Source organism: Salmo trutta, chromosome 27, assembly GCF_901001165.1.
Source record: "Salmo trutta chromosome 27, fSalTru1.1, whole genome shotgun sequence".
In the NCBI taxonomy this organism is placed as follows: domain Eukaryota; kingdom Metazoa; phylum Chordata; class Actinopteri; order Salmoniformes; family Salmonidae; genus Salmo; species Salmo trutta.
Genome location: NC_042983.1, coordinates 20,254,915 through 20,280,996, shown reverse-complemented (window position 1 = coordinate 20,280,996; position 26,082 = coordinate 20,254,915). Strand labels below are relative to the sequence as shown.

The following is a 26,082-nucleotide window of genomic DNA, read 5'->3' as shown; positions in this document are numbered from 1 at the left end:
TTAGGAGTTAGGTTAAAGGGTTAAAATTAGGGGAAGGGTTAGTTAACATGCTAAGGAGTTGCAAAGTAGCAAGTAGTTGCAAAGTTGCTAATTTTCTAAAATTCTAAAGTTGTCCGTGATGCGATTCAAGCACGCAACCTTTGGATTGCTAGATGTTCGCGTTATACGCTTACCCATCCACCCCGACCAACCAACCAAATGTTTGTTTTGCCTTACATAACCTTCTGTCTTATGTAACCATACCAAATGTAAAATATCATACTAATTTGAGTGTCCCGGATTTACATTTATTATGTCAGGTCTAATTGCCAACATATTGTGTTCTATACAGTTAAGCCTAAATGCCAAGCAGCTTCTGTGATAAATAGAATGGTGTGTGTGTGTGTGTGTGTGTGTGCGTCTTATATAATACGTCTGTTCCGGGATAAGTTCTGAGCATTGAAAAGAACATTAGCATACATGCAGTGATACAAATTAGGATAATTTTCTGTTTAAAAAAACCCAAACTGAAATGTGTTCATTCTGTGAGGGCAAAGAGCGCGCGTTTAGAACTACAATCCCATAATGCAAAGAGCGCTGAAAAACGTGGGTACAGAGGTGTTGTGGATGGCAGGGAGGCCAGGTTTGTTCAAACCGAGTGATGCGAATAGGCATTTGCTGCGATGGTCGGGGGGGGAAGGCTTCCACTAATCTGGAGTCTCGTTGTCTGTATGCAGTAATTTGGCCGGGGTTGGTCGAGGGCAGCCTGAGTTGAGAGAAGTTAGATAGACATGAACGCACAATTAAAACAATTTAATGTCGAGTCTTTCAGCCAGTAAAAGCCTAGCAAAGGAACTTTTGGAGTGGGTTTGACTGTTTCTTCGTGAGCTAATGGATTTATGAAAACGACGAACGGATCTTCTATTGCTTCTAAAATCTCTTAGAATTGAAGTGGGGAATATTGCACACCTTTTCGTGCCGAAAGGTACAACTAGACTTAATCACATTTTATAGTAGCCGATGTAGTCATATCCTACTTTTTTTTTCTTTCTAAGTTTTTACATTGTACATTTGGAAGTCTGGGATAGGGGCAGACCTCTCCCTGGAGGAAGCTTTCTTTTGATGCTTTGCGCATTGTTTTATTTTCTTTTGGGCAGGTTGGGTAAACGTGGGAAAAGTATAATATATTGTAAAAGTTATCTCGTTTAATACCGCATATTTTCGGGTTAAAATAAACTACGTTGGATATTCAAGCTTTTGTAAAAAAATTTTAACATCAAATCTCGGAGTCCAACATTTTTCTACGCTGGCTGTTTCGTCGCCCCTCGAGGGTTTTGTCAAAAAGGTATGGTTTTTTTTCAAAGTATAAATTGGAATAATTTGTATTTACATGTTCGGAACAGAGCGTGCTGCTAGAATTATTATTTAGCGAAGTAGACCTATCTAGCGTTATTTAGATCAGTATCAGGTATCCACATTGTGACAGATGACTCTCAGAAAGAACACTTTTGTTTGTTTAAACATTTTTTTAAATTGTATAGCCTGTAGCACTAGTCCCCCTCCAAATGGAGTCTGGACATATGTTTCTGGTTTGGAAACAAACCATGCACCAATGATGTGATTGGACTTTTATTTTCCCCTTCAAGTTTTATTTTACGCATTTTAGAAAATTGCCTGTATATTCGGTTGAAAATGTTACATTTGGTGATGTAATTGAATTTGTTTGTCATGTGCTTAATTGGTTGGGAAGAGCATTTGGAGTAGTGGGGGGGGCAATAACCATCTGGACGCTCAGTCACCTCTTCAAACACTTGGAACATTGGGAGAGAAGATTAAAGTTGTGAGTATTTATGTTGTAATTTATTTTGTTGCTTTTCCGGTTGATCTCTTCAATTAGCCCTAACATAGGCCTACTTTAGGATTTAAGTTCCCCTTCCTCAGTGTGACATGCAAAATGTTATACCTTTGGTTAGAGGGTTTTGTATCAGTTTGCATTTTCAATTAAGAAATATTATGGCGTGGTGGCTATGCAGTGTATTTTACGGTCTTTGTAATGTTTATTTTGAAAATTTGTTTGTCATTCCCTTTTTATTAGATATATTATATTGCCTTTACCTCTCACCTGTGTTCCTGGCTAATTAAAAGATGCAAGTCAGTGCCTGTTTTGACATAACACGTTTGCACAAGATTTTGCTTGAGTGTCTTAAAAATAGCCCATTTGAAATTAACTTCTGAAGAAAACAAAAGTGTTCTTTGCATGATTTATTTACCTCAGATTGGAATTAGGTGCCCTTTTGCTTTAAAATAGCTATACTTTTTAGGGTATCTAGGATCACACACCCCTGCTCTCTATATAGCCTATAGTACTCTTATCTTTAATCTCCAACATTTCCAGAGGTCATCAGTAGGGCCTACCCATCCTAACATTCCCAAACTTTTCAAGAGGGAGGGATCCTGATTTATACCAGCCAAATCCCTACGCCCTCTCCTTCAGATTCAGTCTCTTTATATAGTTTAAGGAAAGATGCTTTAGTACTCGAGAGTTATGTGAAACAAACAAGCAAACTACAAACAGGCTTCTGGGAATAAGCTTTGTCAACTACATTGACTTCCAAGAATGCACATGTCGAATGTTTACAACGTGAAACAAAAATAAGATCAAGAGCATATTGATTGGAAGATGCTTTTTTTGCTGTGAAATAATACTGCTTAGAAGTATCAGTTACAAGGTTTTGATTTCAGGCTGTCTGTTTACCCCAAGTAGTAAGCATACTTACTGGGAGAGTAGTACATACTGTACAATGCAAACAGGTAGCTGTTCTGCTTGCAGATTCATTCTTGCTTGTGGCTCTTCATGAAAACAATTGAGATCTACTGTCGATGTGGTGTGAGGAAAGTAGATTGCCCCATCACTTTTTATAGTACACACCTCTGAAACTACACTGAGCAGAAATATAAGTGCAAAATGTGAAGTGTCGGTTCCATGTTTCATGAGCTGAAATAAAAGATCCCAGAAATGTTCCATACTCACACAAATATTATTTCTCTTGTGCACAAATTAGTTTAGCCTTGTTATTGAGCATTTTTTTCTTTTGCCAAGATAATCCATCCACCTCACAGGTGTGGCATAGCAAACTATGCTCATTACATAGGTGCACCTTGTGCTGGGGACAATAAGGCCAGTCTAAAATGTGCTGTTTTGTCACAAACAATAATGCCAGAGATGTCTCAAGATTTGAGGGAGCGTGCAATTGGTTACTGCAGGAATGTCCACCAGAACTATTGCTAGAGAATTGAATGTTAACTTCTCTACCGTAGGCCACCTCCAACGTAAATTTAGAGAATTTGGCAGTAGGTCCAGACGGCCTCACAACCGCAAACCACATGTATGGCGTTGTGTGGGCGATCATTTTGCTGATGTTAATGCTGTGAACAGAATGCCCCATGGGGTTATGGTATGGGCAGGCATAAGCTACGAACAACGAACACAATTGCATTTTATTGACGGCAATTTGAATGCACAGATATCGTGATGAGATCCTGAGGCCCATTGTCGTACCATTAATCTGCCACCATCACCTCATGTCTCAGCATGATAATGCACGGCACCATGTCGCAAGATTCTGTACACAATTCCTGGAAGCTAAACGTATCCCAGTTCTTGCATGGCCTGCAAACTCACCAGACATGTCACCAATTGACCGTGTTTGGGATGCTTTGGATCAACATGTATGACAGCGTGTTCCAGTTCCCGCTAATATCAGCAACTTTGCACAGCCATTGAAGAGGAGTGGAACAACATTCCACAGGCCAAAATCAACAGCCTGATCAACTCTGCAAAGGAGATGTCACACTGCATGAGGCAAATGGTGGTCACACCAGATACTGACTGGTTTTCTGATCCTCGCCCATACTTTTATTTTGTAGGTATATGTGACCAACAGATGTGTTTCTGTATTCCCAGGCATGTGAAATCCATAGATTATGGCCTAATTAATTTATTTAAATTGACTGATTACCTTAAATGAACTGTAACTCAGTAAAATATTTGAAATTGTTTTATTTTTGTTCAGTATACATGAAATCATGTGTCCACCCCAAAAGCCTGCTTTGCCAATTTAGTCTTGCTAATGCTGACTTTGTATGGAAGCAGGTTTAGAATGGATAGTGTCAATGAGCCTTAAATGTTACTATCAAGTTGGTTTTAAATGAGAGGGAGAAGATGGATGGTTGAGCTAAGCAGCATTCCCTTAGGGAGTTCACCAGGAAAAAAAGTTGTTCTGTTGAGCTGTAGGAAAGGAAGTGAGGAATTGTCCTGCCCTCTAATTTACTAGGCTGCTGGGTTGGCACAGAGTTATTGTAGCTTACTGTTTCTGTGGAAAGTTGTTTCAGTGGTTTAATAATAGTTTGTGGTGAAATATGGCATTGAATAACTTAGCCTACATTGAAGAATAACTTAGCCTACATTGAAGAATATCTTATCTATAATTTATATGAAAAATACTCAAGTTGTACATCTTTTGAAATGGAGATGACCTTGTTACAATACTTAATGCACATGCATAGTAACTAAACAACATATTTAGAAACTTGGGAGAATTCATTCCTTTTATTTTAATTCCTTTTTATTTTACCAGGGAAGACCCATTAATTAAGACGTAGGTCTCTTTTTCAAAATGTGCCCTGCACAATACAATACACACATATATGCAGGGCACATTTTGAAAAAGAGAACGACGTCTCAATGTGTCTTCCCTGGTAAAGTAAAAAGGAATGAGTAGGTGTGTCCAAACTTTTGACTGGTATTATACATGCATACAGTTGAAGTCGGAAGTTTACATACACCTTAGCCAAATACATTTAAACTCAGTTTTTCATAATTCCTGACATTTAATACTAGTAAAAATTCCCAGTTTTAGGTAATTTAGGATCACCACTTTATTTTAAGAATGTGAAATGTCAGAATAATATTAGTGATTTATTTCAGCTTTTATTTCTTTCATCACATTCCCAGTGGGTCAGAAGTTTACATACACTCAATTAGTATTTGGTAACATTGTCTTTAACCTTTCTGGCGCAGGCGTTCCGCTAGAGACCCACCTCGACAACATCTGGTGAAATTGCAGAGCTCGAAAGTCAAATTATAGAAATATTTAACATTCATGAAAATACAAGTGTTATACATCAAATAAAGCTTAACTTCTTGTTAATCCAGCCGCTGTGTCAGATTTCAAAAAGGCTTTACGGCGAATGCGCACATGCGATTATCTGAGGACAGCGCCCCGCATACAAAAGCATGAAAAACATTTTTCAACCAGGCAGGTGCGCCACGAATGTCAGAAATAGCGACATAATAAATGCCTTACCTTTGAAGATCTTCTTCTGTTGGCACTCCAAAAGGTCCCAGCTACATCACAAATGGTCCTTTTGTTGGATAAAGTCCTCCTTTATATCCCCAAAAACTCAGTTTAGCTGGCGCGCTTCATTCAATAATCGCCGGTTTCCCTCCTACAAAATGAATCCCAAACGTTACCAATAAACTTCTTCAAACAATGTTTATAATCAAACCTCAGGTACCCTAATAGGTAAATAAACGATACAATTTAAGACGGAGAATCGTTATTGTCTTTACTGGAGATAAACAACAAAACGCACTCTCATCCACGCGCATGAAAACACTACAGCCAAAATGGGAGCCAAATTGAAAAACTACAGATTCTAGCAAATTTTTCCAAAAACAAGCCTGAAACTCTTTCTAAAGACTTGACATCTAGTGGAAGACCTAGGAACTGCAATCTGGGAGGTTTTCGCCTCATAATAAACATGACACCCATTGGAAACAGTGGAAGGCTGAACATTTTCTTTTTGGATGGTTTGTCCTCTGGGTTTCACCTGCCATATCAGTTCTGTTATACTGACAGATATTATTTTAACAGTTTTAGAAACTTTAGAGTTTTCTATACAAATCTACCAATTATATTCATATCCTAGCTTCTGGGCCTGAGTAACAGGCAGTTTACTTTGGGCACGCTTTTCATCCAGATGTCAAAATACTGCCCCCTAGGCCGAAGAGGTTAAATTGTTTAACTTGGGACAAACGTTTCGGGCAGCCTTCGACAAGCTTCCCACAATAAGTTGGGTGAATTTTGGCCCATTCCTGCTGACAGAGCTGGTGTAACTGAGTCAGGTACTTGCTCGCACACGCTTTTTCAGTTCAGCCCACAAATTTTGTATAGGATTGAGGTCACGGCTTTGTGATGGCCACTCCAATACCTTGACTTTGTTGTCCTTAAGCCATTTTGCCACAACTTTGGAAGTATGCTTGGGGTTGTTGTCCATTTGGAAGACCCATTTGCGACCAAGCTTTAACTTCCTGACTGATGTCTTGAGATGTTGCTTCAATATATCCACATAATTTTTCCTGCTTCATGATGCCATCTATTTTGTGAAGTGCACCAGTCCCTCCTGCAGCAAAGCACCCCCACAACATGATGCTGCCACCCCATGCTTCACGGTTGGGATGGTGTTCTTCGGCTTGCAAGCCTCCCCCTTTTTCCTCCAAACATAGCGATGGTCATTATGGCCAAACAGTTCTATTTTTGTTTCATCAGACCAGAGGACATTTCTCCAAAAAGTATGATCTTTGTCCCCATGTGCAGTTGCAAACCGTAGTGTGGCTTTTTTTATGGCGGTTTTGGAGCAGGGGCTTTTTCCTTGCTGAGCGGCCTTTTCAGGGTATGTCGATATAGGATAGGTCTTGGCTAATTTATTTAGATTTTCCCATGATGTCAAGCAAAGAGGCACTGAGTTTGAAGGTAGGCCTCTAAATACATCCACAGGTACACCTCCAATTGACTCAAATGATCTCAAATGATGTCAATTAGCCTATCAGAAGCCTCTAAAGCCATGACATCATTTTCTGGAATTTTCCAAGCTGTTTAAATGCACAGTACACTTAACCTCTCTCGGGTATGTGGGACGAAATCGTCCCACCTAGTCAACAGCCAGTGGAATCGAGTGTCGCGAACTACAAAAACCTTAAAAATGCTAACTTCAATTTCTCAAATATATGACTATTTTACACCATTTTAAAGACAAGACTCTCGTTAATCTAACGACATTGTCCGATTTCAAAAAGGCTTTACAGCGAAAGCAAAACATTAGATTATGTTAGGAGAGTACCCAGCCAGAAATAATCTCACAGCCATTTTTCAAGCTAGCATATATGTCACAAAAACCAAAACCATAGCTAAATGCAGCACTAACCTTTGATCTTCATCAGATGACACTCCTAGGACGACATGTTATACAATAATGCATGTTTTGTTCAATCAAGTTCATATTTATATAAAAAAACAGCTTTTTACATTAGCATGTGACGTTCAGAACTAGCATACACACCGAAAACTTCCGGTGAATTTACTAAATTACTCTTGATAAAAGTTTACAAAATACATAATTATTTGAAGAATTATAGATACAGAACTCCTTTATGCAATCGCGGTGTCAGATTTTAAAATAGCTTTTCGGCAAAAGCACATTTTGCAATATTCTGAGTAGATAGCTCGGCCATCAAGGCTAGCTAAACAGACACTCGCCAACATCGAGGCTCAGTAAACTACTAGTAGAAGAATTGGATAACCTTTGCTGTTCTTCGTCAGAATGCACTCCCAGGACTTCTACTTCAACCACAAATGTTGTTTTGGTTCAAAATAATCCATAGTTATGTTCAAATATCCTCTGTTTTGTTTGTGCGTTCAGGTCCCTATCCGAAGGGTGACAAAAAATTTCAAAATATCCCATTACCGTACTTAGAAGCATGTCAAACGCTGTTTAAAATCAATTTTATGCTATTTTTCTCGTAAAATGGCGATAATATTCCAACCGGGCGACGTTGTTTTCATTCAAAGGCTGAAAGAAAAACATGGCCACTTCTCGGGGCTGCGCATCTCCTGTCTCTGAGTCACCAGCCTGACCACTCACAAACAGTGCTCCTGTACCTAGCCCAGAGACAGCAGAGATCTCATTCCACTTTCTGGCGCCTTCAGAGAGCCTATGGGAGCCTTAGAAATTGTCACGTTACAGCAGAGATGCTGTATTTTCGACAGAGATGCCACAGAAGCACAAGAAATGGTCAGAGAGGGCACTTCCTGTATGGAATCTTCTCAGGTTTTGGCCTGCCATATGAGTTCTGTTATACTCACAGACACCATTCAAACAGTTTTATAAACGTTACTGTTTTCTATCCAAATCTACCAATTATATGCATATTCTCGTTTCTGGAAAAGAGTAGTAACTAGTTTAAATCGGTTACGTTTTTTTAATCCGGCCGTGAAAATACTGCCCCCTAGCCCTAAGAAGTTAATGTATGTAAACTTCTGACCCACTGGAATTGTGATACAATGAATTATAAGTGAAATAATCCATCTGTTAACAATTGTTGGAAAAATGACTTGTGTCATGCACAAAGTAGATGTCCTAACCGACTTGCCAAAACTGTTTGTTAACAAGACATTTGTGGTGTGGTTGAAAAATGAGTTTTAATGTCTAACCTAAGTGTATGTATACTTCTGACTTCAACTGTATATGTGAGTGTATATACTGTATGTATGTACCATCAAAAGTTTGGACACACCTACTCACTCATTCCAGGGTTTTTCTTTATTTTTATTCAATGCCACCCTTTACATTGACAGCTTTGCACACTCTCTGCGTTTTTCAACCAGCTTCATGAGGTAGTCACCTGAAATGCATTTCAATTAACAGGTGTGCCTTGTTAATTTGTGGAAACTGGTTATCGTGAGGACCGCAACAGGAAAGGAATTTTCAGAGTTACCTCTGCTGCAGAGGATAAGTTCATTCGAGGTAACTGCACCTCAGATTGCAGCCCAAATAAATGCTTCATAGAGTAACAGACAGCTCAACATCAACTGTCCAGAGGAGGCTGCGTGAATCAGGTATTCATGGTCGAATTGCTGCAAAGAAACCACTACTACAGGCCACCAATAAGAAAAATATGCTTGCTTGGGCCAAGAAACACGAGCAATGGACATTAGGCTGGTGGAAATCTGTCCTTTTGGTCTGATGAGTCCAAATTTGAGATTTTTGGTTCCAACTGCCATGTCTTTGTGAGACGCAGAGTAGGTGACTGGATGATCGCCGCATGTGTGGTTCCTACCGTGAAGCATGGAGGAGTGGTATGGGTGTGCTTTGCTGGTGACACTGTCGGTGATTTATTTCGATTTCAAGGCACACTTAACCAGCGTGGCTACCACAGCATTCTGCAGCGATATGCCATCCCATCTGGTTTCCCTTACTCCCACTATCATTTGTTTTTCAACAGGACAATGACCCAACACACCTACAGGCTGTGTAAGGGCTATTTGACCAATAAGGAGAGTGATGGAGTGCTGCATCAGATGACCTGGCCTCCACAATCACCCGACCTCACCCCAATTGAGATGATTTGGGATGATTTGGGAAGGAAAAGCAGCCAACAAGTGCTCAGCATATATCGGAATTCCGTTAAGACTGTTGGAAAAGCATTCCATGTGAAGTTGGTTGAGAGAATGCAAGTGTGTAAATCGGTCATCAAGGCAAAGAGTGCAGATTTACCTAGTTAGATAAGATGGAATTTTTAAACAAATAGGGATTAATGTATAGATCTGTGGGTCTTTTATCTTAGTCTAGCCAACCTTTTGATGCAGTGACGTGTATCGAAACTGTCACCTGTGACGAAGCGAATGGCACTTAGGTAGCTGGTGTCCAGTGGTTTGAGTAGTAGCAGCTGCACTTTGATAAATAATATCACCATAATAAAGAACAGATGAAAAGATTGACTGAATTATCTGCTTCCTACTGCTTAGAGAAAGGTACGAGCTATTTCTACAGAAACAGAACTTTAAATCTTAGCTTCTTAACCAGCTCATGTTTTATAATTTTTTTTAACGTTATATCCATATCAATCCATGTGCCTAAGTATTTATATGCTGGAACATGTTGTTCATCTGAAACATTCTTATGAGAGTTTTATATAGCAATAAAATCTGTCTTGTAGTTCTAACAGCCAGATCAACAGTCGGGGCAATGGCATACTTAATGGTGAAAAGCAGACTAAACACATCTGACTGCTACCGCCTTGTGAAAAGCAACTTAACTGGGTGGAATGGGCAAACTGAGTAAGTCCCCTAAATTAACTCCCATGGTGAGAAGCTTGGTGTCTCTGCTCTGTAGACTGGCTCTGGGAGGGGAGAAATGAGTGGGGTTGGACTACAGAATCTAACAGAGCTAAGGAATTTTATGCATGGATGGATACAGTAATTACGGGGCCATGCTTGGGCTTATACCCTGTCTCTCTACATGTTTAAATTCAACTTTATTATAATAATATTCCATTTAGCAGGCCCTTTTATCCGAAGCGACTTAGTCACACTTTGAAGGCAGATCTCTTCGCGTTCTGATTGCTAAAACATTTAACATTTTCAGATTTCTCTGTCTATTAAAACTCACAATTCTTGTGTGACCTGCATTACACATTGATCTAGCATCTCATCTCCGTCTCAAATGTGACTGTGGATTCAGTGTGATTGGATGTTCAGTAGGCTATGTGACACTATAAGCAGGGACCCCACAGCTATTGTTTGAGAGATAATGTTTTTGTTTACTTGGATGAGTGTCTACTTACTTTTAGCGTAATTGTATTCTAGCAGCCTTACGGCCTCATTTCAAGAACACATATAACAATGCTAGTGTCAACTGCCAGAGACCACATCTATTGTGACTGCATTTATTTCCAAACCCTAATGTTGCACAACATCTGAGATGAAAGTATTTTACATGAGTCAAGCGGTGCTGCAGATGCGTAATGCATATGTCAGTATCTAGTGTTCTCCGTAGTTGTAGGAGATGGTGAGAATAAATTAACTGAACGTCTTGTTTATTTTGTGTGCTTTTCTCAAAATGTACCTGAAGAGTCTAGTGGACCACAAGATTAACAGTGTTTTATTCATGTCAATAATCCCTTTTTGGGAATAGGTTTTTCACATATAATATTCAGGAAACATTCATTTAACCATTAGTGTGTTTTGTGCGGTATGTTTTTAGCATAGGCCTACAGTAAAAGTGCAGGTTGCACTTGACAAACTTGGAAATGGGAGTTGCGTGATATTTCACACTCTGCCGACATCATTGGTTCCCTCATCATGGAGCGTTGTCTAAATGGTTGTGTAGTGATGAGCGCTCAGGGAACGTGGTTGGCCGTGTGCTGTGCGGACTTCCTTCTGTTTGGCAGCTGAAGTGGATTCTTGGAGCCTGACCAGGCACTGACTCACTGCTTACGGGTCTGTGCCGGAACACTAGGCCATTCTTGGAAAGTGAAATTGAATTTATTTTGACGACAGTACAGGGAACATGTTTAAGTGGAGAACGCTCATGAAGACCATTCAGACTTTACCCATCATTATTGCCTGTTAGACAGCCAATCTGTTAACTCATATGGATTACCTGACCTCCCCTGGACGTTTCCCATAGATAGATTTTGGATTACTCCTACATGCTTTTACATCAGTGAACTATGTTCATATATGCATCCTATCTCATGTATATTGCTGATTTTAATTCCAAAGATGCTAATGCTTGATACTTTAGACAAAATGTATGTAGACTTCATTGTTTTCGATTAGGCATGTTCTCAGAATCCAGCACCCTACAACAACTTGACAGGGATGAGAACAAATTGTGGTTGGAGATTGCTTTGGGGTTGGGGCAAAAACCAACTGTTGGGTGATAGATCTGCGAGTGTAATAAATAATAATTATGGCTTGGCTGCCTCTCTTCAGGGGTGTCACGTAGCACCCCTGAGTTTTTGGGTCCTTAACAAATGCCTCTGGGGATTATGGGGGTGAGGGGCAAGCGTTAATCTCTTTGGCCAGATGCTGCAGGGTGTAGGGGCGAGCAGATGTGCATGTGAGGGTCAGCCACAGCAGTGTGCCCACGTACAACACACGGTCCCAGCTTCAATTTGCCATCAACAGCCATGGGGGAGCAAGTCTGTGTGACGAGCTCTGCCTGCCCAGTTATCTCTTGTCTTTTTTTGTATCCTCTCTTTATTCTTCTTAATTGTTTCCTCCTTGTTGTATCATGGCAACAAAGATGACTTTGTAGCACTCACATTGTTGCCTTTTTTAGAACAAGCTTATTTAAAGTTACTGCTTGTAAAGAAAGGTGTTTTAGCTACTCTTGCATATAAATACTTAAACAACTCTCTTTAGAACTAGGTAATATAATTTCACTTGTTTGTTCAGGTATTCCAAAACAATCTGATACTCCCTGTGTGATAAGAAAATACAAAGCATGTATCTGCACATGCAAAAAATGCCAACACCAACCTTGAAATTCAAAAACCGACTTTTTTTTATCAAACAACAATGGAAAATCTGCTGTACTTGTTACACTGAACAAAAATATAAACGCAACATGTAAAGTGTTTGTCCCATGTTTCAGGGGCTGAAGTGAAAGATCCCAGAAATATTTCATGCACACAAAAAGCTTATTTCTCTCATTTTGTGCACAAATATGTTTACATCCCAATAAGTGAGCTTTTCTCCTTTGCCAAGATAATCCATCCACCTGAGAGGTGGGGCATATCAAGAAGCTGATTAAACACCATGATCTGTACTAGTTAAGCACTGAGATTACATTTTTGTCCGATTCCGATATTTTCCTTGCTCAAAAAATCTATACCGATATTTAAAATGTTAGTGGCCTTTTTAAGCATTCTAGTACAGTTAAATAGTTAATGCACACACATGAACGCAGCGGTCTAAGGCACTGCATCTCAGGGCAAGAGGTGTCACTACAGTCCCTGGTTCGAATCCAGGCTGTATCACATCCGACTGTGATTGGGAGTCCCATAGGGTGGCGCACAATTGGCCCAGCGTCGACCAGGGTAGGCCATCATTGTAAATAAGAATTTGTTCTTAACTGACTTGCCTAGTTAAATAAAGGTTACACACACACACACACACACACACACACCACACTGACCAAAAAGTTATTTTGTTGGCATTTACGTATGTCCCCATTACCAGAAAAACATAATCAAAACCTATTTCTTTCACTTACTTGCTGTGCTGTTTTGTTCAGTTGTTTCATTCTCAACCAGGATTTCTATGGAACGCCGTTTGGGTCTTTGCCGTGTCAAAAAAGATACACGTCAAATAACACTATTTGACGTGTCAAATAAGCTTGTTGACCAATCAGGACCTGAATATGACTGCACGTAACAATTTAACGCGTTCATATATTTTTTTACGTAGGTGTTACACATTGATGACGCTATGACTCGTATTTCATATGTCACAACGATTCATCGATACGTATGCAATGATGCTAGTAAAGTTGTCTCGCGCACCTACAGTGCTGGTCATAAAAAAACGAGCTAGCTAGCTCATGGATGCAAACAATGTTCTTCCCCCGAACATAGCAAAACGACAAATGTTTCAGTAGCTATAGTTAGATAGCTAACTTTTATAGCTAGGTGTCATCTAAAATAACCCTTTGATTTAATGGTGGTCGGACCCATCTATGTGAGGCTAACCACGATAGTGGACTTTGCAGTTAGCCTTCAAAATAAAAGTATGTCATTGACAGTGATGCAAATGAATACAAATACTATAATTATGCCATAATTGAATAGATCATGCTAAACGAGGTTGGAATGTTATATAAAATCAACGAAAGACAATTTTGTTAATTTGACAATCTGTTGAAATCACACTGGATGTATTATACTTTAGAATTGCATTGAGGGCATACTTATTTCACTCTACAGCCTTACCTATGGATTGTGGATCAATGACATGGGCTATCAGTCTACTCAGTGACACCTAGAGAGCATTAGCGTCGTAGCTCTTATTGCGGGACTCTGAAACAACTGTGAATTGAGCCACATTTATTGTCAATCTATGTGTATTGAACACTATTCCCAAGGAAAAACAATACTGCGTGGATGTTTTGGAGTTTAACTCTGAGGAGGACGTTGGGAAAAAATATCTTGGGTATTGAGTAGACTGATACCCCATTTTTAATTGATCCCCAATCCTTAGGTAAAGCTGTACAGTGCAATATTAATGTCAATACACACAACAGGCTGACTGAGGTGGTTTCACACAGTCACAATCCTGCAATAAGAGCTACAATGCTAATATTTGCGTAAACTCTTCACAGTTGTGTTCTGTGGATGTCACCGAGTAGACCAGTGGTCACCAACCTTTTCTGAGTCAAGATAACTTTTGCAATCAAAAAGCAAACAGATCTACTGCTGAGAATTTTTTTTACAATAACCTCACACAAACAGTTTTGTAGGAATGAGGTTTGGGCAGTAGGCCTAATACATTATCACAGCATATTAGATATATGATTGGCCTGCCAATATTGTTAATCAGACCATATTATATTTCAAAACTCGAGCTATGATAACAGCTGTAACCTACCGGCAACAGCTCAAAACAATTTAAAAAAAGGAGTGCAGGTCTTTATCGTTCGTTGGCTTTTCTACAGAAATATTTAGTGATCGACTAGGAATGCCTTGAAGGTCGATCTTGATCGACCGGTTGGCGACCACTGGAGTAGACTGATAACCCATTTCATTGCTTCACATTCCAACCTTGTTTAACATTATCTAGTCTAAATATGGCATGATTCCACCAATTGTAACCTTCTGCATCACTTTCAAACAGGTACTTTTATGTTGAAGGAAATCTGCAAATTTCACTATTGTGCCTAATCCTTATTGTGGCTAGCTTCGGTCCGGTCGAGCCTCTCTAGCCACATGAAGCTAGCTGGCTGCTTATAACGTTAGTTTTGGGCAACAGGGTTAAGTAGCTGGCTAGCTATTTATTTTCATGAACTGAAATTCAATTTCAATAGGCGAACAAGTGGCTACCTAGCTAATACTTACTCACAAGGATTCCTAAATCGTTAAGAATATTGAAAATGACTGCAGTTTCTACTGGTTGTTGTTTTCAGGCTGGTTGTATTAGTGCTAGCTAGGTATCAAGCTAAAGCTAGCTAGCTACCCCAGAAGTTGCGGTTGAACAAATAATGTTTTCTACCAACGCGGTATTGTAAACACATCGTTCGTGGCCGACGTTTGCTGACTTTTTTGTACAGCTTTGACAGTGCTACTGATAGTAGTGGTGGCACTTGGCTTGCACGTGCAAATTCAGAACACACATTCTATAATATAACTGTGTTATTTGACGTGTCAAATGTAAAAGCTTATTTAACGCGTTTTTTTTTACACGCGAAGACCCAAACGGTGTTCCATAGTATGCAGTGACGATATCACTCTGACTTCGGTAGGGCAACATCTGAAAAAGGGCGCACTTGATAGTGTGTACCGGTGCTCGACCAGTCGTGAAAGCCAACATCCCCCACGACAGAGAACGGTTGATTGTCAAGGGCATGAATTCCATTATCTTGGCGTTAATGGATTTCGCCTTTTGAGTTGCCTCTGAAATGTTCTTACTCTTTCAAATGACTGCTCGACTTGTTGACGACTCGATGCACAATGCAGACGTGGGCTAGGTTAGGAATGCTGTGTTGCACGTGCAGGGCAAAATTTTACGTGGTCATTACGTCATGTGCATACCTATATAACGTAGGTACGTCAGCTTTGACATCGGGTTTGCACTAGACAACAGGCCGATACGATGTTGGAATTTTTAGCTAATATTGTCCGATTCCAATATGTTCACCGATATTTTGTGCATCCCTAATCATTACACAGGTGCCCCTTGTGCTGTGAACAATAAAAGTCCACTCTCTAAAATGTGCAGTTTTGTCACAACACAATGCCAAAGGTGTCAAGTTTTGAGGTGGTGTGCAATTGGTATCCTGACAACAGGAATGTCCAACAGAGCTGTTGCCAGAGAATGAAATGTTAATTTCTCTGCCATATGCCGCCTCCGTCGTTTTAGAGAATTTGGTACTACGTCCAACCGGCCTCACAACCGTATGGCGTCGTGTGGGTGAGCGGTTTGCTAATGTCAACGTTGTGAATGGAGTGCCCCATGGTGGCATTGGGGTTATGATATAGGCAGGCATAAGCTACGGACAAGCAACAGAATTGCATTTTATCTATGGCAATTTGAATGCACAGAAATATGTGACGATCCTGAGGCCCATTGTGAGACCTTAAAAGAAAATGGCCATCTGTGATCAACAGATGCTTATCTGTATTCCCAGTCATGTGAAAACCATAGATTAGGGCCTAATTCTTTTCCATTGACTGATTTCCTTATATGAACCGAAACTCAGTAAAATATTTGAAGTTGTTGCATGTTGTTTTTATATTTTCGTTCAGTATAATTTTCTGGTGTAGCGTTAGTCTTTCTAGGTGTTTGTTTTACATGAACATTAAATGCAACAGTTTTGCATTAAATGCAACAGTCATTGTGAGAGAAATCAAGCTGTGTTTCAGTTTTTAGCAAAGCTCAGCATCTACTCTTCCTCAGCATGCTAAAGGCATCTGCATACAGGTTCAGTTTGCTCCTAGCAGAACTCGACTAGGTGATGTGAACGTCTGTTTTTGCATACTCCCTTAAAATACCTTTGCTTGAAAAATTAGAAAAAATTGGCAATATTACTGTTTATCCCTCTTGAGATGCTGTACTCAACATACAGTAACTCTACCTCAATCAGAATCAATCTAAGATAAATCAAGAAATCTGTCATTAATTTTGATGTTTTTGCCGAGGAGGTCTTAGTCAAGCAATTTTACATCTAAGACGTTTTGGTGCAGTATTTCTCAAGTGAAAATATTTGCATGAAAACTAGTCTGTCACTGAATAAAAACAAACACTTCATTGAAGAATTCCTACTGTTGCCCAATCACCAACGAAGGGGCGTAGACTACAGCTTCCGAACTTTGGCTTGCATCAATAATTTTTTTTGTTCAAACAGCCGGGGGGAAAAACACAAACAAAAAAAGTGTCACAATTTCATCTTCATATGCGCAGTCTGTTTCGGCTGGGAAGCATGCGGGGTAAGCCCAACTCTCAGTTTAGGTCTCGTGGGTTTTCATGCAAGGCTCTCAAATCATAACTTTGCATTTTGTGTTTCACATGTCACGTGAGCACAGTTTCACCTTGTTGTTTTTGTTCCTCCAGTTTGGCACAGTAAATGGCTCAGTGCTGATGTCCCAGAGGTCCGGATGGAGTTCCAGTCACAGAGTAGTCAACAGCTGTAGCGCACCCCACAGGATGTTGGCGGTGCAGAGTATGCTGGTGGTTCTGGCCTTTCTTGCCCAGATTTTACCCTCCCAGGCCCGGCCTGCCATCCCAGATGAAGGTAAGGCTCCCCTCCCTGGCCCTTTAAAAAAATGTTTTTTAGGATTTTTTAAAAATATGGCGCCAGTCCATCACCTAAATTATATGTCTACTTGTCACATTTCTCCTGATCATGTTTTTGTGGTCAAAATGAACCACAATATATTTGACTGGCTCTTATCCCAGACCCTTTTGAAATGGGTCATATGCTGCCCTTTTTTGTTATTAATGTACTTCAGTAGCTGGATTTAGAGAAGATGTAGTTACCAACATAAACGATGGTCTACATTTTGTAATTTTATTTTACAAGCACTCCATCTTACCTGTAATGCTTTTATTCCTCTGGTCTCTATAGTTGTACTATAATCTAGAGACTTCCAATGTTTTAAGTTTCTTTGTAGTCTCAGTGCAGCCCCCACCCAATTCCCTGTATGATGTAGATGTAATGAGCCTAACTGGATCTAGTTTGACATGGCTCTCAGTATCTACTATGTTATATTGTTGTAGCACTGAAATAGCTATGTTTATAGGTTGCCTACGAAAAGGCAACCTAATGGTTGCACAAGCTCGGCTGAAAAAAAAGGAAAAGGGTCACTGAAACAGAATCCTGAAAAATGTGTATTTTGGATAAATTCCAATAGTGTAATGGCCTGGATTTGTGGGTGTATAGTTCTGGATGCTTACACTCAGCAGTCGGAAGTAGAGTGCTGCAAAAGGAAAATAATAAAGCCCAGCATTATAATTAAAGTAATTATGAACGAGGGTATCTTGGGCTGTAAGCCTTCAAAATAAACTAGGCAGGGCTGTGTTTATCCCAATACAGAGAGTGGAGGGAGTAAATGCCTCCCATCTGTAGCCTCAGGCCCAGGCAGCTTCACTACCTAGCTAGCAGTCCCTACTCCTTTCCTTCTCTTTTGTAATGAAAATGTGTTTTTTTTGTCAGATGGAAGAGTAAACTACCAGGAAACTATAAATTAGCTGTTAAAAAAAAGAAAAACACCCATGAGTCCTCTTGGAGCCCTTCCTAAACCAAAGAGAGGGTTTCTGAGAAAACAGTGTTTATTCTTACAGCTAGAATGAGAGAGACTGGGGGATATATTGCCGGTGGAGTGGGGAGCTTGATGCATTCTCTCCACCCAGTTTTCAATCACCAAATGGCCAGGTATTATTTAGGGCCCCCTCTGCTTTTCTTCCAGCCCCCCTCTCCACACTACTTGGGAGTGCATCACTTTCCTCATGCTTCCCCGCTGGGTGACTAATCGCTTCAGCTGTTCACAAACAATCACGGCAGAATCTTTTTGTCACATTCTTTTTGTCATGGGTGGAAAACAAAATTGCTTATTACGTGGAAATTGTCATGTTTTTATGCATGTCGCTTAGTTCCTTTAAAAAAAAAGTGTCATTTTAGCTTACTCTTGAGTATTCGTTTGTGGCTTGTTTCTCTTGGAGGATTGGGTTGAAAAGGCCCTCCTCAAAAGGAGATAAGTCTCTAAAGGAGACAAGTCATTGAATGGTGGGGCCACATGGGAAAACTGTTTCCCGGTGGATTCCTTGAACTGTGAGATCTGTTTCCTGTACTGAGGCCTGTGTCAGTCAAAGCAGAAAAGACACTGGCACTTCAGTAGAGGACTCAAAACCCAGAGCTGCCATGGACACCCTAATTCGGACTCTCCTCAGACATAGAGGGGTTTAGAGGCACTATACAGAGAGAGGGGTTTAGATGGAAATGTTGGCCATTACTGAAAGTTTTTCCAAAGGTTATCCCTTCCATGTAAACTTTTGGGTTTGCTAATAGACCCTGTGTTCTATCACTTCATGCAATTCCTGTCTGTTGTCACGATCAACCCTTCACTCACTCTGTCGGTCATATCAGTGGGGGGAAACTGGCCACCAAGAGAGTGGTCTTTCTGCTTACGCCATCTCCCTGCTTTCACTGGGATCTCTGTGCTGCACTCAACCATCACTTCGGCGAGAGCAGGAAATCCCAACAGTCATTCACGCGGCATATTGCTTCCTATCTGGAAGCCAGCGCAGGTTCTATAGACTGGAGCCAATGTGTTCAGTTTTTGGAGGCAGTCCTGTGCTCATAGACTCTATTTTTTTTTTGTTGGTACAACCCCTGTGTTGCATGCATACTTCTCGGACAAAATTCCTTTCATGATTTTGTGTAATTAAGTTGATTTTCAGGGTTGTCAATCAATTTTTCCAAATGGTTGGAAGAAAGCATGCCAGCAGGACTATTCCAGCTGGGTTTCTTTCTGGAAATATGGTCCCTAATCCATCTTAATCCAACCATGGAAGTAGAAGGATTAACTGAGCCACAACTTCCTCATGGAAAGCTTACTACTTTGGTTTGACTGACTGTCTATTCACCTGTATTTTTAGTTACACACATCTCTTAATGAATGGAAATAATGATGGAATGACTGTAAACAATTTTAATTTAGGTCCCACTGTGACACAGGGTATATATTTTAGATGACTCTTGATTTCTAAATACATAAACTAGACGTTGGCCTCAATTAGACATTGACTCAATGCTTCCCACTTGATTCTCCCATTTTGGAAGAAAATAAAAAATAAGGGTATGCAAAGTATGGCCTCACTATTGAGGAGCAGACAATGCTGCAACTTGTTGCTGTTTGTGATCCCAATTGTAATCATAAGACTGTATTGACTTTGCTCCGCAACAAGTCAATGGGCTATTTAAGAGCCGTCTGCAGCTAGATTGATAGCTGGAATGTTGACATAGCCTTATCAGCTTGATAGGTCTTTTTCCCTCCTAAAGTCTAAGCAAGATCATGGCCCCACATAGAGTGTGGTGGACCCCTTATGTTTTAGCCTGTCTCAATTAGATAGTTGTGGCCCATCCCTAAATGCTGCTGCTTCTTCCCGTTCCCCCCTTTTGGTTTTTGAGGAGAAAGTTGATCCTACCCTCTGGCCCCTTTTTACTGCTGGGATTAAGGGCATGTCAGACATGTGATCCAGGAAATACCTTTACTAGGCTCAACTGGGGTCACCATGGCAACTGGCACAAGATCCTGCTGCTGCAGGCCCCCACTTGCTCTCTCTCCTCTCTTGTGTACACGCTCTTGCTCTTGCTCTCTCACTCTCGTACTCCCTCTCCCCCTTATTGTTTAGAGCCTTTGTTGAGATGGAGTGCTTACCGTGATCAGGATTGCTAATGTTGTCCTGCGGGTATGGTAGACAGTATGGGTGTGGTCCCTGGTTGGAGGAAGAGCCTAGTATATGCTACATTGTACAGTGCATTCAGAAAATATTCAGACCCCTTTTTCCACATTTTGTTACGTTACAGCCATATTCTAAAATGTATTTAAATATCATTTTTCCCTCATCAATCTACACACAATACCCCATGACAAAGTGAAAACAGGTTTTTAGAAATGTTTGTACATTTATTACGAATAAAAACAGATACCTTATTTACGTAAGTATTCAGACCCTTTGCTATTATACCTCAGCTGCATCCTGTTTCCATTGATCATCCTTGATGTTTCTTCAACGTGATTGGAGTACACCTGTGGTACATTCAATTGATTGGACATGATTTGGAAAGGCACACCTGTCTATATAAGGTCCCACAGTTGACAGTGCATTTCAGAGCAAAACCCAAGCCATGAGGTCGAAGGAATTGTCTGTAGAGACCCGAGACAGGATTGTATCTAGGCACAGATCTTGGGAAAGGTACCAAAATATTTCTGCAGCATTGAAGGTCCCCAAGAACACAGTGGCCTCCATCATTCTTAAATGGAAGAAGTTAAGATCCATCGCCTGGCCAAACTGAGCAATCAGGGGAGAAGGGCCTTGATCAGGGACGTGACCGAGAACCTTATGGTCACTCTGGCAGAGCTCTAGAGTTCCTCTGTGGAGATGGGAGAACCTTCCAGAAGGACAACCATCTCTGCAGCACTCCACCAATCAGGCCTTTGTGGTAGTGGCCAGACGGAACCCCTCAGTAAAAGGCACATGACAGCCCACTCGCAGTTTGCCAAAAGGCACCTAAAGGACTCATACCATGAGAAACAAGATTCTCTGGTCTGATGAAACCAAGATTGAACTCTTTGGCCTGAATGCCAAGCGTCACGTCTGGAAAAAAGCATAGTGGTGGCAGCATGCTGTGGGGATGTTTTTAAGCGGCAGAGACTGGGAGACTAGTCAGGATCGAGGGAAAGATGATCTATACAGAGATCCTTGATGAAAATCTGCTTCAGAGTGCTCAGGGCCTCAGACTGGGAGTGAAGGTTCACCTTCCAACAGGACAACGACCCTAAGCACACAGCCAAGACCCATGCAGGAGTGGCTTCGGGACAAGTCTCAATGTCCATGAGTGAGCCAGCAAGAGCCTGGACTTGAACTCGATCGAACATCTCTGGAGAGACTTAAAAATAGTTATGCAGCAACACTCCCCTTCCAACCTGACAGGGCTTGAGAGGATGTGCAGAGAAGAATGGGAGAAACTCCCCAAATGCAGGTGTGCCAAGCTTGTATCATACCCAAGAAGACTTGAGGCTTTAATCGCTGCCAAAGGTACTTCAAAGTACTGAGTTTCTTTGTTCTGCCTCTGCCTCTGTTCTGGACCTGGGAAGATGCCAATTGCTTGAACAGACAGTTTGGTACCTTTTAACCCATCAACACCTTGCACAAAGACCAATAGTGATGCAGTCAATCTCTCAACTTTGAGCAATGAGATATTGACATCCATACCACTGACATTTGCTCTCCGTGTATACCTACAGTGCCTTCAGAAAGTATTCATACCCCTTGACTTATTCCACATTTTGTTGTTACAGCCTGAATTCAAAATGGATTAAATATTTTTTTCCCTCACCCATCTACACACAATAACCCATAATGCTGAAGTGAAAACATGTTTTTAGAAATGTTTGCTTATTTATTGAAAGTGAAATACTGATATCTAATTTACACCCGAGTCAATAGATGTTAGAATAACCTTTTGGCAGAGTTTACAGCTGTGAGTCTTTCTGGGTAAGTTTCTAAGAGCTTTGCTCACCTGAATTGTACAATATTTGTCCATTATTCTTTTCTAAATTCTTCAAGCTCTGTCAAATTGGTTGTTGATCACTGCTAGACAACCATTTTCAGGTCTTGCCATAGATTTAAGTAGATTTAAGTTAAAACTGTAACTCGGCCGCTCAGGAACATTCACTATCTATTTAGTAAGCAGCTCCAGTGTAGATTTGGCCTTGTGTTTTAGATGATTGTTCTACTGAAATGTGAATTCATCTCCCAGTGTCTGTTGGAAATCAGACAACCAGGTTTTCCTCAAGGGTTCTGCCTGTGCTTAGCTCTGTTCTGTTTCTTATTTTATCCTGAAACTCCCCAGTCCCTAACAATTACAAGCATACCCATAACATGATTCAGCCACGCTTGAAAATATGGAGAGTGGTACTTAGTAATGTGTTGTATTAGATTTGCCCCAAATATAACACTTTGTATTCAAGACAAAAAGTTGATTGCTTTGCCACATTTTTTGCAGTATTACTTGTTGCAAACAGGATGCATGCTTAGATAATGTTTGTTCTGTATAGGCTTCCTTCTTTTCAATTAGGTTAGTATTGTGGAGTAACTTCAATGTTTATCCATCCTCAGTCTTCTCCTATCACACCCATTACATTCTTTAACTGTTTTAAAAGTCACCATTGGCATTGTGAAATCTCTGAGGAGTTTCCTTCCTCTCCGGCAACTGAGTTAGGAAGGACGCCTGTATCTTGGTAGTGATTTTTTTTTTTTTTTTAACCAATCGGTGCTCTTCTTTGCCAGGCATTGGAAAACCTTGGTCTTGTGGCTAAATCTTTGTTTGAACTTCACTGCTCAACTGAGGGACCTTACAGATAATTGTGTGTGTGTGGGGTACAGAGCTGAGGTAGTCATTGAAAAATCATGCTACACACTATTGCACACAGTGTGTGTTCAACTTTATTATGTGACTTGTTAAGCACATTTTCACTGCTGAACGTATTTAGGCTTGCCATAACTAGGGCCCTATGAAATGCGTGTTATTTTTTTCAAAATTCCTTTTTTTCCCTTTTTTAATTTCTGTGTTTTACGATTTACGGACATTTAATCAGAAAGCGTGTCTAAAAATGTGAATGAATAAAACGTCAACAATTTAATTTGTAATGATGCAACACAACATTGCACAATTTTTTTATTAAGGCAAGTGCGTCAATAGAGTTCTAAGTGTTTCATTATAAATGGGAAAAAAAGTAATGCAAGAGTCTAGGCAACATTGCAGCAAGCAATAGGCAAAACCTAGAGTTATACTTATGTAAAAACAAAACGTTGCATTCATTGGTTTTTGTAAAATAAAGTGCTTCACAAGTGTTTCGTTATAAATGGAAAAAAGAGTCATGCGATAATGCAACAATAGGCAAAACCTATGGAACTACCTTATGAGCTCCTATGTCTGTCCATTGTACGTTTTCCATCTATCACAGACATCTCCATTGAAGTACATGATTGTCAGCCTCTTTGTGTTGAGCTCGGTGAGTGCCTCTTGCTTGTCTGTGAGTCGAGTCTTGTATTTGCTGAAACTCCTCACAGTCGACTGAGCTGACTGGGAAGTAGATGTAGGGCACTGCCACTTCTGCAACTCTTGGGAATCTCGCACTCAGGCCCCTCCAGTAATCGGCAAGCTCCAAAGCAGGTGAGGGCTCCCTGGACACACAGTGCTGATAGGCAATCCATTCTTCACTGAGCTCTGTTGATGGGCTTGCCATGGGTTTCAGTTGTGTGTAGTCTTCAATCTGCTTTTCCATGGCTGGGGCCTGCCTAGGCTTGAATACCCTAGCCAACCTGTAGACCTCTCTGGCTGGATGTGTGTCCCAGTGCTTTGAGAACTTTGAAGGCCAAGTGGAATGCATCATGGAGATGATCAAGCACCTCCCTCCTCTCTCCAATCCCCATCTTTCTCAATAGCTCATCTGCCTTGGCACCATACCCACATGTTTTTGCCGTTCCATTCACTAGGTAAGAGCCCAGATCCTCCATGACATTGTATGCAGACACTGCTGTGGGACGGTGGGTTCCTTCCAGGATTGACAGAGCTGTCATCAGTTTGGAGCAGCTCTCCGAGATCAAGGTTAGCTTAACAGTGAGGGCCTACACCTTCTCCTCTGTTTCCAGCTGGCTGAGGATATTTGTGACTGCCTGGGATGACTTTTCTGCCAACAAAAACTCTGTACAGATGAACATGCTCTGCATGTTACTTCACTGCCTCAAAACAGCTATTCCATCTGGAGCTCACTGCTTCAGGAGGAGCCTTGTCCTGCACAAACTCCTTCATAATGAGGAAGCTCACCCATCTTCTCACCCATCTTCTCACCCATCTTCTCACCCATCTTCTCACCCATCTTCTCACCCATCTTCTCACCCATCTGTCTCACCCATCTGTCTCCTTCAAGGCTTCTTGAAGGAGACAGATATCATCCATGTCACAAGTAATGCAATTTCAGAGAAGTATTTGTAGTGCTGCCAGGTCTCACCCACCAGATTGATGACATGGCAGAGACAGGTTACATGGACACTGTTGGGCATCACTCCTTTCAGAACCTCCTTGTATGCCTTCAGGCAGTAGGAGGCATTATCTGTGACCACTGCCCAAGCATCATTCAGATGGTTGCTGTGGAGGGAGGCTAGTACAGCTTGGGAAAACGTTGAGTAGTTACATCTGTCCATGAAAATGACATCGACCAGAATGTACTGGTTTTCAACACCTGCAATGAAAGACAAGGAAAAACTTTAATTATGTTTCAACCAAAATAAGTCTTATTTAAATTCCAAGTGTAAACAGAATATAGATACAGCGATAGTTAGCTAGATGGAGAGGCAGACAGCTGCTGACATTATGCATCACTATATTTCACCACAATAGCTCGTCGTTTGGAATATCACAATTTGCATGCGGACAATTCACATTGCAGAATGTAAATGTAGGCTATTACAACGGTATATTAATAGACTAACTCACCAATGACGATGTTTAGAACGCTGCAATCCCTTGCATCTGTTGTCTTGTCAGCAACCACTGCAAACTTCTTCCCACGGATCTTCTGTAGAATGGCAGTCAAAAGTTGGTCGAACACACGGGGCAGGTGAGTTTGACTGACACTGCTTTCATTTTCGGAAACGCTCCTCCCTGTTTGCAATACTTCACTAGAAACGGCCGTAGCTTAGCTTGTCAGACTCGGCGCACACAGCCACAAAGTCCTGAATAAATTCTCGTCTTGAATCTGCTGATGTGCTTGCACTAGTAATGGTTGTTTGAAGAGGCATGCTCTGGCTAAAACGGTGCATTTCCTTGTTCTTAACATGGGCTTTACACTTTAAGTGGTCATCACACGTATTGTTACGGGTCCAATCAATAGTATGTTGACAGAATTTGCAAAACAGCTTATCGCCTGACTCATAATAGTCCGTTGGGTATTGCTCTGCTCTGAATTTAGGGGTTAGGGTCAAATTGTTTAGTTTTTTTGACGACTTGGCCGTCTTAGACGGCCTCTGACATGTTTCTCAAAGTGACAGCCAAGTTGTGAGGTGAAAACGGAATTATTTCTCGAGGCCTACTCGTCTGTAATTTTACAAATATAAAATAATTTAGCTTACTACAATAATTAGGCCTACTTTTGATTTAAAAAGTACCAGGTGGCTTGTCCTTATTTATAGACAATTTTTTTTCACCTCTTCCACACCAACTTTGCGTAACCTACAGTGCTTGTCTGTCATTATTTGG

The 26,082-nt window shown here is 40.8% G+C and overlaps 1 protein-coding gene across 11 annotated transcripts in view; it reads left to right on the top strand.

The window, feature by feature from the left end:
* The first annotated feature begins 616 nt into the window (after nucleotides 1-616).
* The window catches only part of LOC115164552 (fibroblast growth factor receptor 1-A), a 43,858-nt gene continuing 18,392 nt past the window's right edge, over nucleotides 617-26,082 (top strand). For 6 of the 11 annotated variants that reach the window (XM_029717173.1, XM_029717167.1, XM_029717172.1 and 3 more), the window contains exons 1-2: nucleotides 618-1,324; nucleotides 17,151-17,331. In XM_029717173.1, coding sequence (XP_029573033.1) covers nucleotides 17,178-17,331 — 154 coding nt within the window. In that variant the 5' untranslated portion in view covers nucleotides 618-1,324; nucleotides 17,151-17,177. Of the gene's footprint in view, nucleotides 1,325-1,729; nucleotides 1,820-17,150; nucleotides 17,332-26,082 lie in introns of all 11 variants that reach the window. The other 5 variants (XM_029717174.1, XM_029717170.1, XM_029717166.1 and 2 more) reach the window with 3 other exon arrangements.